The 16,350-nt window shown below is 39.2% G+C and overlaps 1 protein-coding gene across 1 annotated transcript in view; it reads left to right on the top strand.

The window, feature by feature from the left end:
* The window catches only part of CRIM1 (cysteine rich transmembrane BMP regulator 1), a 615,863-nt gene that overhangs the window by 292,629 nt on the left and 306,884 nt on the right, over positions 1-16,350 (top strand). Inside the window, exons 4-5 of the mRNA XM_018565709.1 lie at positions 5,308-5,550; positions 16,182-16,302. Of these exons, the coding sequence (XP_018421211.1) occupies positions 5,308-5,550; positions 16,182-16,302 (364 nt within the window). The remainder of the gene's footprint in view (positions 1-5,307; positions 5,551-16,181; positions 16,303-16,350) is intronic.

The raw sequence follows: 16,350 nt of genomic DNA, 5'->3' as shown, positions 1-16,350 counted from the left end.
CATATTTTGAAAATGTTTGAAATTGTAAATGATCCCTAACAGAGCTCTCACTGGCTGAATGCAATCCCTTTTGTTTCTATCTTCCAAGTTGTTGAGATAAGATATCACCCACACATGGAATGCATTGTAAGAAGATGTAGTAGAGCACAGCTATTGGGTAGCACTGCAAAGCAGGGAGCAGAGCTTGTGCAAGTAATGATAACATGTATGTATAAAACTATAACTATAGAAAGAAACAATGTTTTTAAAATATTAACATATTTATGCAATGGCTGACAGGTTCACTTGACCAGCACACATACACCTGTATAATGCTTAGTCAAATTTGACTGACAAATTCTAAATTTATTTATTTTCATAAGCATAGGAAATGCTACTTCCACTTATGTTTACGTGCATTTGAACTTTGAAACTTGTGACAGGAAAAAATAACTAATCCTGCTGCCTCCTGTGTCACCATCACAATGTGAGCTGCTGTTAGCTGTGAATGAACACATTGTAAAGCTTCCTGATTTTTAGTTATGTCGAGCAGTTCTATTTATACCTCCCCTTGCTGCTCCAGAAAGCTTAAACCCCCTGATTAAGTTACTTCACTGATGCAGCAATAAAGATCATCCATGGCCAGCCTTGGCTTCTTAGATAGGATGTGAATAGCAAGAGTACAGAGATACCAAAGTACTGTTTACTTTCCTAAACACTTAATTATGTTCTGTAACTGTATAGCTTTTCCTCACATTCTGTTGGTCTAAAGATCATTTCCATAATAGTTCGGAGTTTGTCATCATTTAGAAAACAAGAGCTGTGAAAGGCTGTTAATAGATTAGAACAGATAATAGATTGGAAAAATAAAAAGATACTCTTAACCCTATATTTTGTAATAGTTATAGCTGTATGTCCTGGCCGTGTGCGAGGATCCTATGCAGGGTTTGAAAAATCCACTCGTCTGCGACGAGAGGACGCTGGAGCCTGACGAGTAGCTTCCCGGCCGTAAGCATTGTGTTCAATAGAGATGCCTGACCGCTTGTATTAGCAGTCGCCACTGGCATTACCGGTCCCGAGATCCGCTGTGCCCGTTCGGCCGGGACCGGCACTGGCACAGCTGCTTTGTGACAGGAGATCAAAGGAAGATCAGTACACCACCTCCCTCTGATCTCCTCTGCGGTCCCCGAATATTTGATCACTTCCGCATTCAGCTGTCATTCCCAGCTACAGATGCTGGTGAGAAGCTGCTGAAGCATGTATCTGCTTCAGCAGCTTCTCTGGGGGTCCCTAGGTGACATTAGGGGTCTTGGAGAGACCCCTGATGTCTCCATAAAGAAGACCTGTCATGTAAACTAGCTATCACATAGGGGAATTATTAGCCCCCTTTGTGATGGCAATAATGTTAAATGTAAAAATAAAAAAAGAGTAAAACAAAATTGAAGCATAAAAAAACAAAAACTGTGGTAGTTTTTTGCAATTTTGGGGGCGCCCACAATTTTAAGGCTTGGCATGTTTGGTGTCTATTTACCGGCGTGGACTCGTCTTTTAGATTTTACCAAAAATATGGAAACAAATAAAATGTTTTTTTAACATAACATAGGGAAAACATTTTAATTTTTTTAAAATTTACGGTACTTTTTTCATTATATAGTAAAACATAAAAAACCCCAGTGGTGATTATATACCACCAAAAGAAAGCTCTGTCTGTTCCTAAAAAAAATTAACATAAATTTCAAGGCTGTTGTCCGTTTCGACTGACTGGTGTAGACACCCTAAAATGTTTCAATATATATAATTAGAATAGGGAAAAGGTTAGTTAACGTGGACACCTGTTCTTGTGGAAACTCTCAAAGACGGGAGATCTGTTAACTTTGAAGAGCTTTATCTCATTTGTTTCTTCTGTAAAGGGTGATCTCCCTAGCAGGATGCAAATGTCAAAGATGTTCTTGATAGAGATTTTAACCTTTCTATACTCTATCTAAAGAAACAAGTTTGGGGTTTACTGTACATACACTTTCATCACACAGAATATTTTAGTACCCACGTTTTGTTTTTTTGTTTTACAATTTCAATCAATATTTAAGGTTAATTATTTTAATTTAGAATTCATAACAACATATACTATAATTGTTTCTTATACATTTGATTATTTAAGTTGATGTTTTGAAAAACGTAGCAGTGTTTTAATATTGTATTGAAAGGAAATGCAGTACTGCATAGAAGCAAAATATTATCATGGAATAGATAAAACCTTTTACATCTCATTGAGATTTCTAATACACTGCTTGACATTACGCTGCTGAATACACAAGTACAAACTTTTTTGAATTCATATTTGATTATGTCCCTGATCTATGATGTTCTCCTGTTTCCAACTCATTTGCTGCTCATTTCAAAAAGCATTAGTGAAAAGGTTCAGTGAAGACTGTCTTTTAGTTAGCCCAAGTCTTCAGTGTTCACCTAACATAACATCAGTGATATTTGTGTGACTATGAATCATTGTTTAGAAAGGATTGTGTATTCGGTTCTTGTTAAAGGGGACTTTTACTCATATCTTTAAAATAACAACAAACACACCTTTAGAAATGTGTCTGACAATCTACAAACACATACTTCTAGATAATTGCAGGACTTTGAATCATTTGCATTCCTTGTTTCTCTTTTCTACTCCAGTCTTCTGACAGTGGTCATGTTTACTAAGGGCAGATTACTAGCTCTCCTTTTACTGCCTGGATTTCTGGCACATGTGACCAGGCACATCATCTCAGGAGAGGAACATGCCTTTCTCTGAGATCTCATGAGATTACAGAGGAGATTTCCCAGGAATGTTCTGCTGGTGACAAGGCAATCCCAGTGTGCATTGCTTTGGCAAACTGAAGTCATTTTGCAATTTCAAAGCAGGAAGTGAATGCTCTGCAAATCACAGTATTTTACACCTGACATGTCTTTGTTATTATTAATCATCATACATAGAGGCATGCATTGGTATAATTTGATTTTTGAGTGTAAAGGTCCGCTTTAAGCTTTACTTAAAGGCTAAGTTTACCTTGAAATAATAATACAATAATAAAAAGCAACAAACATTTTTCCACCTAGAAACATGAAGCTTAGTAGGCCAAACTCTGCTTCTGGCTTCCACGTCTGGCCAAACAATCTGCCATCTTGACAGATATATCCTATCCTGGCATGAAAAGCCAGGACAGAGCTGAGCTATCACATATTACAAGCCCCCCATGTGATAGCATATTGGTGGTGACTATGCATACTATGTATGTCACTGGTCGCAAAGGAGTTAAAGGAGAACTATGAGGTAAGTGATTTACACATCCTCATAGTTCATGCCGATGTGTGACATTGAAACTGTCACATGTCTGCTATTGATCAGGAAGTGAGCGAACACATACCATCGCTTGCTCACTTTCCGATCATCTCCCTGCAGAGAGTGGTGACTGTCAGTCACCGCTCCCCGCAGGGGTTCTCACTCCCCTCTCAGATCCTCCAGTGCTCCAGACAGGGGAAGGGGCGGGCACAGCTGGCTCTGCCTCTAGAAAGGCAGAGCCTGCTGTAAATCAGCCAGCTGGGTGGATCTCGACAACATTGTCGGGATCCGTCCCCGCTGCGACACTCTCAGTATATAGCGAGCAATAGCTGATTATGTGAATGAACCCTTAGCTCTCGTACACACCTCTGCAATGCAACATGACAGAGGTACTGCAGGGTGCACTTGTGGTGTGCTGTGATACGCAGCCCATTTATTTGAATGTGCTGCTTACTGCAGCTATATTGCACTGAACTGTGTGTACTTTTTAAAAAAATCAATGCACCATATCACATGATAATATGTTACCATTAGATATGGTGCAATACAAGAAATAATGGCATTACAGAGCACCTAACATTGCAACATGCAATGCAGCCACTCGCATCACATAGATATGAACCTTAGTCCTCTAACAAATTGGAACTAAAACAATATAGAAAGCTTTGCTAATGTACACAAAAGTATGGCTGCATAAAATATATAAAGACTTTGTTTTGCTTTACATTTAACAGTGACATCATATTAAATACATAATTATATACATTTTTACTACTTGGGGACCACCTAAACATCAACGATAATACGATTTTACTACTTGGGGACCACCTAAACATCAACGATAATAAACAAGTATTATCTTGTGGGGGTTTTTTGTTTTTACATTTGTTGCAAATTGTCTGTAAGTCAGTGCTATTAGATAAAGAGACATGTCTTTATGGTTTGTGAAGGGAGAAAAACACATATTTTTGGTCCTTCTCTTATTTTCTAGCGAGTCATGTACTGCAGATTCTGCTGACATAATATGATGTTCCTTCAAGGGCAAAGTGTTGCCCATGTTGAACCTGTCAACCTATAAGGTAGTTTCTATTAGCATATATATTGCTATGATCATCATTATTAATATTAATGAATTCAGGTATGAGTGTGCGTACCCATCATCTTAATTGCAGGTTTATGGTCTTCTGTGGTCATAGAGCTTGTCAATAAATAGTGGAACAAAATAATATGTTGATGTGAATTCCAGTGCCTGAAAATGGTATCATATTATGTATGCATGTGTCTGAAATGAGTCTTGGAACTGTCTGCTGTTTTAAGGCACTTAGCAATGAAATAATAGCAGTTTCCATAATACACCTACAATTTGTCAATCACTTATAAAAGAGTTCTCCTGTTTTCTTGATATTGTCTTAAAACAAATGACACAAATTAATGCAGCATTGTAATCAATAATACTCACATTACTATTTAACATTGCCATGCTGGAGCTGAAGGTGCTTAAATGCTTCAACATAGCTAGTAGAAAGCTCTGAAAATGTTCTGTAAAAGCTTGTTGTTGACACTGCTCTTATACAAGCTGGAGTCTGTGTGAACAAGACCTTACGATTTCCTAAAGCAGCTTTACAGCTTTTTAGCTCTGCTCAGTGGATAGAGGTAATGATTTTGATTCACTGTCCAATGAGGAGGCTGGAGTTGGTGATGGAGTGGTGACATAGAAAGCTGCATTGCTGAACCAGTAGAACAATTAACCCCTCTGACTGTACGATGCAGAAAATGTGTCTAAAGCATAATGTTGTTAATAAAAGTAATGCAACTTTAAAACAGTGTAACTATTATTTAAGGGCATTTGATGTTTTTGCAAAAGGAATGTTTAGAACTTTAAAAAGTACTGTTTTTTATGTATATTTAGATGCACTAGTCCTGTTTTGTGCTTAAATACATTTATATGGTTTCATTATTTAGTGCATACTATATGAATTAATGTTGCCTTTAATCTTTTATTGCAGATGAAAAGCCTGACTGCTCAATAGCCCGGTGTGAAGTACAGTTTTCTCCAAGATGTGCGGAGGACTCTGTCCTCATCGAAGGCTATGCACCTCCTGGCGAATGCTGCCCCCTGCCCAGCCGATGTGTATGTAGTCCAGCTGGATGCTTGAGAAAAGTCTGCCAGCCTGGCTATCTCAATATACTTGTGTCCAAAGCCTCAGGCAAGCCAGGGGAATGTTGTGACTTGTATGAATGCAAACCAGGTAATACAACTTGTGTTTTATTTCCCAGCTTATCCTTACAATGAATTGCTCAGTATTTTCATCCATGCATTGGATGCACTTCCATCCCTGCACGTTAATGCTCAAGTCCACCCCTGTCTCTTTTGTCAGTAATCTGAGATCTGCTTATGGTAGAAGAGAGGGAATACCCAAAACACCCGCTCCATGCTCATTGTAGTCATTGATATACTGAAAGCTTGATGTTACAATTGTCAGTCATAAAAAGTTTCTCTGTGCCACCGTTTAGATTTAAAATTGTCTTGAAAGTTGCAATAGCACAGGTGACTCATAAAGCAGAGATAGAAGAATTTGCTAAGCAAAGACGTTAGGGAGTACATTTTGCTAGGGACCATGTCAGGTCTAGATCCTGGCTCCAGTTAACTGCATTTAATTACATTTAAGGTAAACTAAGTAGACTTTGAGTTTAGACAGTACATACTGTACAACACTAGTAGCTCACAGTTTGCTTTCACTTTCTGCTTGAAATTGCTTTTTATGCCTGAAGCTTCTTGAAGTGTTGTTTGCATTTGCATCACCATAACACCTACTACATTTACAGCATATACTGAAGTACTTGTGACTGTTTTGAAGGATAAGTGCACTTTATGACAAATTGAACTTGTCCTGTTTGTCTCTTTGCACTGACCTAAAGTATCCACCCTTCACAGATGCATACTTGCCTGGATCCAGCGGTGGTGGCCTCCGGTGTTTGTTTACATCCTGGATGAGCTAAGATTCCATACCAATAGAATTCTATGGGGCTGTCTACCACTGTATTCCTTTGTCTCTGCCTTTGGAACACAGCCCCGTAGCACAGCAAGATTTACAGCACTGGGTTTAATACTTAGCGCTGTGCACTGTAGTTCACAACTGGAACTTTAGTTCACAACTGGATGTAAACAACCCCCGGAGGCCATGTCCATAGGAAAGAAGTAAGTATGCAACTGTGGACAGGGAGGGTGGGTTACTTTAGGTCAGCGCAAAGGGGCAAACAGGTAAAGAGCACTTTGTCTTAAAGTGCATTTAACTTTCAAAAAGAGCTGTTATCCATTTCCATTTGAACATTTTTCTAACCGCCTTGAAGGTGTAACCTTTGCTAATGAAAAAGTGTCAACATTTTCTACACAGTTAACTGCACACTTTTTACATCATTCACATTAGAATCTTTTAACCATGACTGCTGTTTGTTGTTCTAGTTTTTTTTTCAGTCCCATTTAAGAGGATTATTATATATTCAGTTATTTGTAGGAGAAGTTGCACATGAGTAAATAGCACATATTTCCTTATTTTAATTTTACTTTGACTTTATCGTTTAACCACTGACTGGGGTGTTAAATCTCCTTCCTGTCCAGGCTATTTTTTAGTATTCAGCGTTGCAGCACTTTGACATTTATTCAGTCCTGCAACGCTGTACTGAAATTAATTGTATACCATTTTTTGGGGATAGATAGAGCTTTCTTTTGGTGGTATATAATTATCACTTTTTTTTTTTTTTTACTATACAATGAAAAAAGTACAGAACATTTTGAAAAAAATCCCTACATTATGTTAAAAAATAAACTTTTTATTATTACCCAGATTTTTGCCAAAATATAAAAGATGGGGTCATGCCAGGTAAATAGACAACAAACATTTCCAATTTTAACATTTAGTGGGCCCACAAAAATCACAAAAAACTACCATACCTAAAATTGGCCATAGATGACACTTTAAAAGCTTTAAAGGAGAACTATGAGGTGAGTGAAAATCAGTCATCCTCATAGTTTGAGCTCACACGTCGGCTCAATAGATTGAGAAGTGAGCAAACACATGACGTTGCTCGCTCACTTCTCGATCATCTCCCTGCAAAGAGTGGTGACTGTCGGTCACCGCCCCCTGCTCCGATCCTCCAGCACTGACTGGAGGAACAGACAGGGAAGGGGGCGGGTACAGCTGGCTCTGCCTCTAGATAGGCAGAGCCCGCTGTCAATCAGCCAGCTGGGTACATCTCAACAGCATTGTTGTGATCCGTCTCAGTATACCGCGAGCTGTAGCTCACGATATACTGAGCTTTGGGTCGGGGGGGGGGCATTACAGTATATGCCCTCCCGTGACCCTCAAGAAAACTATGGAGAAAAATACTTACCCCATAGTTCTCTTTCAATGGCCCTATAATTATTGCCCTCACTCTGACATTCGCGGTGATATGTAATGTGTGGCATAATCGTTGTTTTTGCACTTTGACGCACCCAATGCATATTTACCTTTTATAAGTGCTTCACCAGCTTATTTTCTGGCTATAGCAGCCAGATAAAATAACAGCTAAAGGTTGAAGTGATGTAATGCACATCACATCCACCTCCAAGCATCGGAGGAGAGATCAGAAAGTGGGGGAATGCTGATCTCGCCTCCATTTACAGTGTCAGCAGCTGTTGTGACCGTTCCAGGCTTGTAGGGGGGACAGCGGTGTGTTATCATACAAGCCATCGGATGGCTGTCTAGTCACCCGAACGCTTGTATGGAACAGCCGGTAGCTGTTTACATTTACAGCGGGACTAAAAAAAAGACGTAAAGTTATGTCCACCTTCTGATAGTAGGTTGCCATCCATCTGTCCGTGTTTTTTTTTACAACGGGCGGACGATAGGCTTTTAAAGTATCAAAGCCCTATTGGTCAGATCTTAGCTGACTAATCAACATATTTTCTGTAACGTTTTCTGAATTATTAGCATTGTTTTGCTAAATATTGGTCATCCGGCAGGGGTGATAAGCACATTCTATATGATAGACTGATGTGAATGTGCACTTTGTAAAGTGCTACGTACTATTGTCGACGCTCCTCCTCAAACAAGGGGCAATTTGCAAGTCAGTGTCTAACATGCATTGCAACAAATATGGAACGTAAAACAAAGAAGCAATATTCTCATTTATTCTCAATATATATATAAAACGGAAAATACACTAACCTTCTCTTTAAAGTGATATACAAGTCAAAACCTTTTTAAGCTTTTTTTCAGATGCTGATTTAATCACTTAAAATGGCATCTGCTTGATGTTTAAAAGTTGTAGTTTCCTGAAGAATCAACTGGTCCCCTGAGCACTGGCCCTCATATCCTTTTTTAGGGTGGCTCCTTTCCTGGTCCTGTGGAGCCACCCTTGTGTGTGCTAGTAAGCTGTGTGTGTGTCCAAAAACAGGCACAGCCATACTCCACGCTTTCTGCTCCTCCCTTTCCCAGGTAGTAGATGCAAAGCTGCTGGAGACTGTGCTGTCCCTTCTGTCCCTGTGATCTTGTACTGAACAGGAGGTTCAGGGAAACAGAACTAGGAGAGTTGGAGCCAGCTGTTAAGAGAAATGATGGATAAGTGGGTAAGGGTAAAATATAGAAATATGTTGCAAGGCGATATATATTTGTTTGATCTGGATTTATTATTGGAAAACAAGTTTGAGTGTTTAAAACTACCTAAACATATTACTATGTTTTAAATTTTTTTTTTCTATTGTTAAGTGTAAAGGTGAATTCATTGTGCTTATTGTAGAAGGCAAAGCTTGAAAACACAATTTAATGTTTATTAAGTTTCAAGGTGGAGAATTAAAGTGTGTTTAGAGGAAAAGGGATTGTGCTAGAAATGACACCTTAGACCCCAGTATGTAGTTTCATAAATAGCTGGTAATATTTTCTTCTTCTGCTCTCATAAACAATAGAATGGTTTAAGAAAAAAAAAGAAAATATTCCTTTAGCTATCATTGCTACTTTGGCACAGGCATCTAGTAGATCCAACTGTAGCTCTTTAAAACAGTAAACACTGGAAAAAATGTCAGCAAGTATGGTCTTTTGTTAGAACCCATTCACACTGAGCTGCATCCAAAAAAAAGCTCTTTTTTTCAGAGCGATTTTGAGCTGAGCTACATTAAGCTACAGTGCACATTCTGTTTTTTTCCCTGACTTTTCGCAGGGACTTCGTAGCTGCTACATTGGGCTGTAATCAATCAAAAGCGGTCTTGATGTGACATCATTCCTTCCTTATATTTCTGTGCAAAAGTGACACTTCTGTAGCGCGACATAGTGCGACAATGAGCTACACCATTAACGTCTATTGGGCCAAATCGTACAAAATCCGCCGAAAAATAGGTCATGTTCGAGCTACAAGCTTGAGCGACGAGCTACAGGCCACATTGAGCTGTGAGATGTGAACAGTTCCATTGAAATGTATTGGACAAGCTACATTGAGCTGATATTTGAGCGATTTTGGAGCTGAAATCGCACGATAAATCGCTCAGTGTGAACGGGGTCTTAGTGGGAACTTTATAAGTTTTCTTTGCCAAAAACTCTTCGACTTACCTGCTAGAAATGTTAAAATCTTTGCACTGACTGCAGAGCATGCACAGTACAGTGCACAGTCCCCACATCTTACAGGTATAACCCCAATGCACATGAATGGGTTTTACATAATCAGTGCCTGGGCATTGCATTGTGTTTGTGTGAACTAAATTAAATGTGTATGAGTGTATTTTTTTCTTAAAATATAGATTTGATTAACAGTAGCAGTTTATTCTACAGGGTCTCTGCTTCTAGAAAATACATAGAGGGTAATTTATCAAAAATGGAGCCGAGAAAATCTGGAGCAGTTGTGCATGGCAACCAACCAGCATCCACCTTTCATTTTCAAAGCTGAAGAGAAAAGCAGATTGGTCACCATAGGCAACTGCTCCAGATTTTGTCTGCTCCATTTTTGATAAATCCCCCCATAATGTTTTGGAGTTAAACCCTTTTGCTGCCACTTAACGTAAGACATACGTCAATGGCAGTGGGCCCGTTTAACCCCTTCATGATAGACCTTTTTTTTGTTTACATGATATAATCCACATTTAAGTCCTGAAAGTACTTAAAACCCCCAAACATTATGTATTTTCTGAAAGCCAAGACCCTATAGAATAAAATGCTGCCAGTTGCAAATTTGTATGTTGCACAACATTAGCACAACTCCTTATCAAACCCCAACATTTTTCCCTAAAGCACAATAAAATACACTTTTTTAAATAAAATATAAAAGATGAGGTTACAATGAATAAATAAATACCCAACATGCCCAGGTTAAAAATGTTTGCTCTCACTCCGGTGTGCGTGGATGACCCAACATGTGTAGTGTGATCAGCGTTTTCATATGTAAAAGCATGCTTACATGAAGATGTGCAGGCTTGCGGGGGACTTTACTTTTTAAAATTATTTTTACATTTATTTATTTTAAATGTTAATTGCTTCCAAGCCCAACATGTGATAGTATATTGGCAGTGACAGGTCCTCTTTAAGGTGATACTGGAGGTCCAAAAGACCCCGGTATCACCTTTACACTTGAAATAAGCAATTGAACTGCAGATCACACTTCAATAGCTTATAGCTGGGCTTCAGTAGCCCAGCAATGACAGCTAAGGGACCGGAAGTGATGTGATGCTCATTGCTCTCGGTCCCATAGAGCGGGGAGGAGATCAGTGGACATAAGTGTGCCGCTCTCCTCCCCAACTTCTCGCAGACACCCGAGATGCTGGTTCTGGGCCCTCAGGAGGGACAGTGGAGCCCGGTAAAAACGGTGGTGGTGTTGGGCAGTGGGACGGGCACTTTACCGGCCTGTGAAAGCTATGTACAAGCCTGAAGTGAATAGCCGGACAGCGTTCGGCTCACTTCACTTCGGGTGGGTTATTCACTTGGCTGCCTTCGGCAGCTTTGTGAATAACCCTGTAAATGTTGACTATGTCCAAGTTTGGGTGCTATGACTTTTCACTGTTTTACAGCCACATGACAATTTCTGGGCTGAAAATATAGATGTGGTAGTGCAAATATCATGTTTCATACAAAACAAATATTGCCTGAAAAACTACCATAATTATATTCTGCAGGGTTTCTTCTCACAAAAATGTTTAAATGTGTTGGGGTTTTAAGTGCATGTTCATGTGTATTTAATGTGTGTGCATAGTGGAAAGGGTTCTTTTCTTGCTACTAAAACCAGGTCCCATATATCTGCCATAGCTTTTTATTTGGCTGAGCAAATTACTATGTATTGTTTTTTAATAGGGCTTTGGAAATTAAAGATTAATTTCTCGATTAATCTTTAAACTTTTTGATCGATTTAAAATTAATTTGATCGCTAATGAAAACACTCACCTCTCCGCCGGCTTCCGGGAGTCCCGTCGGCGATCCGGTGACATCACGGACAAAGACGTCACCGGACTCGCCCCTTCCCCAAGTGGCTCTGTCGGCTAACAAAGGGAAGGGGGAGGAGTCCGGTGACGTCGATGTCCGTGACGGCTAACGAAGGGAAGGGGGAGGAGCCAGGTGACGGTGTTTGTGACGTCACCGGACTCCTCCCCCTTCATTAGCCGACGGAGCCACTTGGGCCAGTGAGTATGCCCAAGAAACTTTCTGCACGGGCGCCAGCCAAGGCATTGGCCTATACACATACAGCACAGCAATGAAGTAATACAATGAACTAGGATCACACTAATCCAGCACGTTATTATTCTGAGTTGCCCCAAGTGGCGGCCATATTGAGTGGGGCACGTGAGATTAATAACGTGCTGGATTAGTGTGATCCTAGTTCATTTTATTACTTCATTGCTGTGCTGTATGTGTATTGGCCAATGTAGTTGGATCTGTATGTGCGTTATAATTAATTGAAATGAATTGATTAATCGATTAAAAACATTTCGATTAATCGAACACAAACATGTTTAATCATTACTAGCCCTTTTTTTTTAATACTTTCTATTTATATGGATCTATTTATTTACAATTAGATATATAGACTGCAACTCATGAAAAAGCTTGTTAACACATTTGTTGGGCTGTGTTGGTCAACACAGTATCAACAAATGGACGAGAAAGAAAGCTTTATTTTGTATTGTGACTGTTCACTCAATGCAGTGTGTTAGTGTGCACTGTTAAAAAAAAAATAATAATAATAAAAAAATAGGTAGCCTGCACGTTGTGACAGATTAGATTAAAAGTGTCAAAAAAAACACAAATAAGGAAAAAGTTCCATAATACATGCCAACATCGTAACATAGCACATGCAAAAACACATGCACTGTACATCATATGCTGACATGGGGACTCTGTGGTGTAAACCTATCCTAAGAGTTTAAAACACAAAAAAAGTAGGACAGCATTTGTCAGATTTTTATTTTATTTATTAAGATATGGTGTTGTGGTGGTTTTAAATCTGAACTGCTCAGAAGTAAGCTAGGTGGAGGAAAACTTTGCGTAGATTGCTAACACATTAATTCACAGCTATGAGTGATATCACAGTGAATGGCAAATGAATCAACAAAATCACTGAGCACTGGTTTCTTATACAAAGTCATATAAATAAGTATGTATTTCTCAGTGAAAATACATGGCAGCTACCTTGCATCCTGTACTGAAAATATGAACCATACATACAACTACAGTTAAGAGAAAAGTAGTATCATGCTGATACTCTACTGTTACCCCCCAAAAAAAGACAATTTTGCTCGCTTTGAGACGTTCTTATACATTTTTGGAGCTTTGGATTACAGCTTAAAGTGGACCTTGTATAGAATAAAAATGTGTCATTACAAAACACTTCAGGAGTAAAATGCCCCAAATTTGGCATCATTTAGTCATCCAGTGTTTTCATCTTCAACCTACAATTTTTTATTTATTTTGTTGTAACACATATGCATACACGCAATAGGTTGGACTTGATGGACTTATGTCTTTATTCAACCTCAAATACTATGTAACATATCAGGATTAATATGTCATTGATAGAGAGGTGCTCTGTAAAGAAAAATGTTGAGAATTCAACCCTGTAAGGCTACAAGGTTTAGTATTGTTATCCCAAACCATTTATAAGCTAACGTTCTGACATCCCTTTCCAAAGCATCTATCATTCTATATTGAAAATGTGTCATATTTTGCAAGCCAGAAATGAGATGTGAGTTTCAAAGAAATCTATTGTTAGTATTATTTATGGCTTGCAAAAGTAAAGCATTTAATACTAATAAATCATTTGCAAGTTAGAAGTTATAGAACACTCAACTTTAAAGGCATTCAATTGTAAAAGTAACCCAAATTCAACTACCTTGGATCAAACACACAATGATAATGAGTAGGGCTGCAACAACTAATCGACATAATCGATTATAATCGATTATTGAAAAAGTTGTCAACTTTTTCAATAATCGATTAATCGGCTTCCGATCAGTTGGCCCTGTTCACAGCTCCGCACGCTGTGCGCCGCACCTCCTCCCCACCTCACGCTTGCCGCTGCCAGACCCGCTCGCATTCACGCGCCACACGCCGCACCTCCTCCCCGCGTCACATTTCCTGCCCATCCACATCCACGATCGGCAAGGGACGCGGGGAGATGTAGTAAGGAGGAGCAGGTGTTGCTGGGATTTGTATTTCTCTATAGCTGATGGTACATTGTGCTGTATATTATACATAGGAATACAAATCCCACAAATACATTATACACTGTATGTATAATGTATTGCTGGGATTTGTTGTACTCCTCTATAGCTGGTGATATTCTGTATTGCGCTGTACAGAGGACTACAAGTCACAGCAATAATACATTATACAGTGCAATGCGGAATACCACCAGCTATAGAGGAGTACAACAAATCCCAGCAATAATACATTATAAAGTGTTACAATGCTAAATACCACCAGCTATACAGGACTACAAAACCTAGCAATAGTACATTATACAGCGCAATGCGGAATACCACCAGCTATAGAGGACTACAACAAATCCCAGCAATAGTACGTTATAAAGTGGTATAATGCTAAATACCACCAGCTATACAGGACTACAAAACCTAGCAATAGTACATTATGCAGCGCAATGCAGAATACCGCCAGCTATATTGTACTATTGCTAGGATGTGTTGTATTCCTCTATAGCTGGCGGTATTCTGCATTGCGCTGTATAATGTGCTTTTGCAGTCCTCTACAGCCGGTGCCATTCTGCATGCATTGCTGTATAATTTTACACTTTCCATTTCACTATATTGCACACCACACTATCTTTTTTCTTTTTTACTTCCACCGCTCAAGCTTGCTCCTGTGATGGACTACAACCTCAATACAAACTAGTAGTCCCATCACTGGAGCCATTTTTTAAACTTTATTTTATTGTTTATCCGATTAACCGATTAATTGAACCTAATAATCGGCTAACTAATCGATTTTGAAAATAATCGTTAGCTGCAGCTCTAATAATGAGCGGTTAACTAGCTGTAATCAAACGCTTATAGTATAATAATATTTTGCTTGCTTAATGTGCTTTAAATCAACACTGCTGGAGCTGCATCAGAAATCCTGTACTTCTGGATATGGGACACACGCTACACTCCCCTCTACCTTCTGCAATGTGGTGCCTGAGTGGCCTATCACAAGGCCTGAATCCTATTACATGTGTTTGCATCCAGCCTGTTTTCAGAAATTACTTGAATGGGAGTAATATAAAGCGGTGAATAAGGCTTAGTGTTTTTTTTTTTTTTTTTTTAGTCTTTTAGGAAAAGAAGTGTTCAGGAATCTCAGGGACACAGGCAACAACAAAATTGTATTTTTAGTAAAGTGAAGCATGGTTAAAACATCCCAGTGACAACTTAACTTCCCATGTGCACATGCTTTGTGCGTCACAGAGACAGGAGGTGAGTTAGAATCCCCAAGTGTGAAAGACAGAAATAGACACCTGAGAGATATTTAACTCCCTGTATCCAAAACTAAAAAAAATCACACTTTTGCTGGAGTTATCCTTTGTGAATAAATATAGAAAACATTGCCTCTGCCTCGCCATTATACTGTGCAAGGCTTCTGCTGAACCAAAATCTTTGGATCTACTTGAAGCTGCTCTTCCTCCACCAACACCTCCATTTACCTGCACAGTTTTTCTCAAACACTGAACACCACGATGTATGGTAGTGCATTACTATACATTGTGGTGTTCTGCAACATAGAGGTGTTGATTGAAGGTGCATGGGAATGTGAGTTGGGCAGACATTTAAAATGAATGTTAACACAACACGTGTGTAAATCCAACCTAAATTGATGGCTTTGAAGAACAGATATATAAAGAGGCAATCATTTCTTTACTCACAGTATTGGAATTTAGTTTAGCTGTGTTAATTCACACTTCGCTAAATTGATCTAACATATGCAGAGGTATTACATAAAGCTGTTTTGATCTCTCATAGTCATATTTTTGTTGAACTTGATGAGCATTTTTTTTAGCAAGTGTCACCATTTAGGCCCCGTTCACATTGAGCGATTTATGGAGCGATTTTTGCAGCGATATCGCTCATATTTCCGCGCTATATTGCTCTATGTAGCTTCACCAATACATTTCAATGTAGCTGTTCACATCTCGTCGCTCAATATCGCTCAATATCGCTTGTAGCTCGTCGCTGGTAGCTTGTCGCTCCTACATGACCCTTTTTTTGAGCGATTTTGAGCGATATTGCTCCCGATTGCATACAGCCCAATAGGAAGAAGTCGCGCGACACGTCGCTCAATGTCGCGCGATTTCCATGTCGCTCAGTGTGAATGGGGCCTTAGTGTCGCACTGCCTGCTGTATGCTTCACATCATAACCCCTATGTTCTCTTTAAGTTTTCAGCGTCGATTGCAGTACTGTGGAGTGCCCTCCAGTTCAACAGGTTGTATGCCCGCCAGACAGCTATGAAACACAAGTCCGACTAACGGCTGATGGATGTTGCACATTACCAACAAGGTTTGTTACTGCTAAAACATTGGTATCTTTTTTCACATTCACCTTATT

The sequence above is a fragment of the Nanorana parkeri genome, unplaced genomic scaffold, assembly GCF_000935625.1.
Source record: "Nanorana parkeri isolate BGI_ZX_2015 unplaced genomic scaffold, ASM93562v1 scaffold876, whole genome shotgun sequence".
In the NCBI taxonomy this organism is placed as follows: domain Eukaryota; kingdom Metazoa; phylum Chordata; class Amphibia; order Anura; family Dicroglossidae; genus Nanorana; species Nanorana parkeri.
This window is presented reverse-complemented; position numbering and strand designations above follow the sequence as displayed.